This window comes from Arvicola amphibius, chromosome X, assembly GCF_903992535.2.
Source record: "Arvicola amphibius chromosome X, mArvAmp1.2, whole genome shotgun sequence".
NCBI classification, from domain to species: Eukaryota; Metazoa; Chordata; class Mammalia; order Rodentia; family Cricetidae; genus Arvicola; species Arvicola amphibius.
Genome location: NC_052065.1, coordinates 87,784,049 through 87,788,014, shown reverse-complemented (window position 1 = coordinate 87,788,014; position 3,966 = coordinate 87,784,049). Strand labels below are relative to the sequence as shown.

At 48.6% G+C, this 3,966-nt stretch overlaps 1 protein-coding gene across 1 annotated transcript; it reads right to left on the bottom strand.

The window, feature by feature from the left end:
- Positions 1–755: 755 nt before the first annotated feature.
- On the bottom strand, positions 756–1,361 carry Tceal3 (transcription elongation factor A like 3). The gene has a single exon (XM_038317473.1). The coding sequence runs from the start codon at positions 1,359–1,361 to the stop codon at positions 756–758; it is 606 nt and encodes a 201-aa protein (XP_038173401.1).
- Between the last annotated feature and the right edge of the window lie 2,605 nt (positions 1,362–3,966).

Genomic DNA, 3,966 nt, shown 5'->3' with positions numbered 1-3,966 from the left:
CATACCATCCTCATTTCATAGATGACAAGATTGACTCTTACAGAAAAGGATACATGATAAATGCCAAGTTCATTCCTTTATCACCAAGGTCCAGAGGTAATACGAGCTTTGCTTCTTTTGCCTTCATGCTAAGCATTTTAAATGTATTCATTGCCATTCTAAACTTGTTTAATACTTCACTTGCTTGCTTTTGCTTTTTAAAAATATTATTACAGCAGTCATAATCCATATTCTTTAACATAAAAAGAGCAATAGGATATAACAGGGCCCAGGAAAAGGAACCACAATTTGAACTGATCTGGTTACAGCCAGGAAAGATTGGAACTGGGAAATCAGCAGGGGAATGTCAGGAAGTCTCCAACCACCTGATGGTTGAGTACACATCGATATATTCAGGTTTGTCCTGTAGTGATAAACATTGTTAGCATTTTAATGTACATGTTCATAGTTTTCTTTGTGCTCAGAAGCATTCTGCAAACATATTTACTTTTTATATAAACAGGCTGATACTGTATATATAGTTCTGGAAACATTTTATTGTTATTTTACAATGTACATGCACATGGGTGAAAATCCTGTACTAAAACACAGAAAGCACTGTAGTTGGGTCAAAAGGCTGCTGGTAAGGACATTGATACCTAAAGCAGAGTTTTGGCTGAAGGTTGAAGCACAGAGCCTGGCAAGTATCTACCAGGGAAAGCAGAGCCAGCTGTGTTCTTTTTTATCTGAGTAATCAGAATCAAAGGCCAAAGGCATTAAAGGTATGGGATGTCATGTAGGCCCCTCTGTCCCCTGCCTCCTCCGCCCCTCACTCCCCTGACTCCCCGTTGGCCCCTGGGGACTACAGCATCCTGCGCAGCATCTCTGGGCATCCAGGGAAAACCTCCCATTTTCTGCCTCTTCCTCAGCTCTTCCTGCGCCCTCGTCACATCTGCACACTCTCTCATCATCTCCTCACTGCTGACATGCCTTTCCTGGAAGTCCTCCTGGGACCTCTTGGGAGAATCGTCTGTCCCCCTGTCTGTTTTTCGCTTGGCTTTCCGGGGCACGTAATCTTCAGCAGGGCGCTTTTCTGCGGCCCGCTCCTCGCTGGCTGGCGTTGCCTGGGAATCATGCTTGCCCTCCCCTTGGCGCTTGCCCTCCCCTTCAGACTTCCCCTGCTTTTCTGACTTCCCCTCATCTTGTGGTTGTCCCTGCTCATCTGGCTTTGCCTCCTCTAGCTTGCCCTCGCGTGCTGGCTTTGCTTTCTTGTCGGGCTTCTCTTCCCCATCTGACTTTTCTTCATCCTCAGACTCTACTTCATCTTCTGGCTTTCCCTCCTTTTCCAGCTTCCCTTCGTTTTCACCGCGGAGGTCTTCCATGTCAGGACTTCCCTCCTTTTCCTGTCCTGAGGGTAAAGGTGGGGAAACAGGAAGAAAGGAGAGACATGAGAGACAGAGATACCGGCAGAATACAGGCGCATTAACATCTGTCTTTGCATCTGGCCCTTTCTTGGGGGTCCCCATGTCCTAGCCCTCCAATGGTTTCTGCCTGCACCCCTCCTCCACCCTTGAGACAGCCATGCCATGACAGGTCCTGCCACCTTCTCAGTGTTCTTTCAGCCCAAGCTCTGTGCGTGTTGCATGGGATATCTTGGGAGGGGACTGGCAGTGGGGTCCCAAATCGTGCCCATGTTTCCATTATCCACTGACCTGTAGGGATCCTGGGCAGGTCTATCCTCCTTTTCAGATGTCACGATGCGCTGGGCACAACAGAGGGGCAGACCTGCAGACACAGCACAGGGGCAGGGGCTGTGTGGTCAGTAGGTGCACAGAGACGGGGAACCTGTCCTGCAGCCCATACTCATTACCCAACCTTTTCCTCCGTCACACCCCCCCCCCTCATACCCCAGCCGCCATTTCTTCTCAGGCCTTGGGCACCAAATTGGGATGCTCTCCTAACTCCGTTTTACTCTGCGCTCCCCCCTCGGCCTCTGGAGGCAGCCTGCCCCACCCCCATCCTCCCTTTGGTCCGGGTCAGTTTGTCTTCCTAGCCTGGAGTGTGAGTGGATCATTTCAGAACACATCTTCGCCTCTCCGTCGCACTGCGGGCCCCCTCATCCCCCTCCCGCTATAAAACGGCTCAGGATGGGGTGAGGGAAAAAAGCCGGCTGCGGGGTCCTCCTTGCTCCCCGTTCCCGCCCCGCCCGCATGTCCCCTCCTCACCAATCTCCCCGATTCCTTCCCCCTCCCCTCCCGCTGCTGCTGGTTCTTGCTGCCACCCCCACCACCCCCTGTCAGGCTTTGGTGGCAGAGCCAGCCTTCCTGTACTGACCTGAGGAAACCCTGGACAGGCCTGGGCGCCTTCTCCGGCTTGCAGAAACCCACTCGCAGCTGGTCTGCTTCTTAGGGCAGCTCAGGGAGCTGGTTCTGCGCGGGTGCCAGGACCAGACCGCAGGGCGGGCAAGCGGACGTGGGGGCTGGTGCCCACGTCTGCGCCTGGCCGGTCACGTGAACACCGCGTCACCCAAGCTCGCCCCCCCAACATGCCTGACCCATCTCACCCTCCACCTCCTTAGGGGCCTGAGATGAGGACTGTGGGAGGTGTGTACGTCAAAGCCAAGAGGTGCCTGGGAGGTTACGAGATGTTTTACATGGTGCATCTTTGATACACATGCATCTCTCTCATACACGCAGGTTACAGGTGGGACAGCCTATCAGAAATGGTATTTGACTTTGTCTATGGTATTCAGCTCTTGAGCCACAATAGCCTGCTTTCATACCAAGTTAGGGTACAGTAGCACGCACCTGTAATCCCAGCACTCACAAAGTTGAAACAAGAGTTCAAGGCAAGCCGTGGCTACAGTGAGTTCAAGGGCAGTCCAGCTACCACCAAGACTCTAAAGTAACCCAGCCAGCCAGCCTGAATATAGTGGCTTGTGGAGGTGCGTGCTGGGAAAATGAGCTGCGATGTAAGTGTTCCCTAAGGTTCTGTTCTAGGCGTCTTCTGGTTCACATGCTCTCAATTTCTGTCTGAGCTCATTCATTTGCCTCAAAATACTGATGATTCCCAAGTACACACCTCCAGGTTATTTCTCCCCAAGTATCAGACCCCTGTTTTGCTTTCTCTTCAGTAATAAGGAGGCTGTTCACCTATACTCTTAGAAACATAACATGTTATTTTTAATTTCACGGACATTATAGTTGCTCGATGAAATTTCATGCTGTTCCATTTCATCTCATCTCCAGCATATTCTCGCAGTAAAAATTCTCTACTTAATAGCCAGCCAGTTGTCGTCTCAATTATCAAATCCGCTGTTGTGGTACCACAGTGCCAGTGTTCACGTAATCATTGACTTGCATAATTATGGTCCCAAAACATAGAGTTTGTAATGATTGCAATTCACTTCTGTTAAATAAAAGCCATACAGTGTTTATTTAAATGAAAAAAAATGAGCTTACTAACTTACTAACTAAAGAAAAAATTCCTATGCCTCGGTTTCTAAGACCATTTGACTGTGGGGGTGTACTGAGTATGTACGAGATTCTGAGTTTGACCTTTAACACAAAAAAATAATAAAAAATTCATCTTTTATTTATGAAATTGTGAGGAAATGAAGCAAGGTTCATGATAGTTTTAGCGTTGCATCTCAAACTAACAACCCCAATGGCCACAGAGCACCGCAAGGGGGTTAGTAACTTATAAGAAAAGACATTACATTATAGTGCTTGCGACTAATCCAGTTTCAGATACCTGTTGTAGGTCTAGAATCTAATCTTCTACGTATAAAAGGGAGCTGATGTGTTATGCAATATTTACCAGAAAAGACTGCTCAGACATGGGTTTAAGCCAATAGAAAGTTTTTATTAGGTGGCTGGAGACTACACTATGTCTTCAGGATCCCAGTGTAGCTCTGAGCCTTTTTCAAGGTGAGCCTTTACGCAGACAAAAGTTATACATTCAGGATGGGTTACTTCATTTAACAAG

What these genes read in the sequence shown, in the direction of transcription:
- Tceal3 (XM_038317473.1), bottom strand. Translation starts at nt 1,361, where the DNA reads ATGGAAGACCTCCGCGGTGAAAACGAAGGGAAGCTGGAAAAGGAGGGA.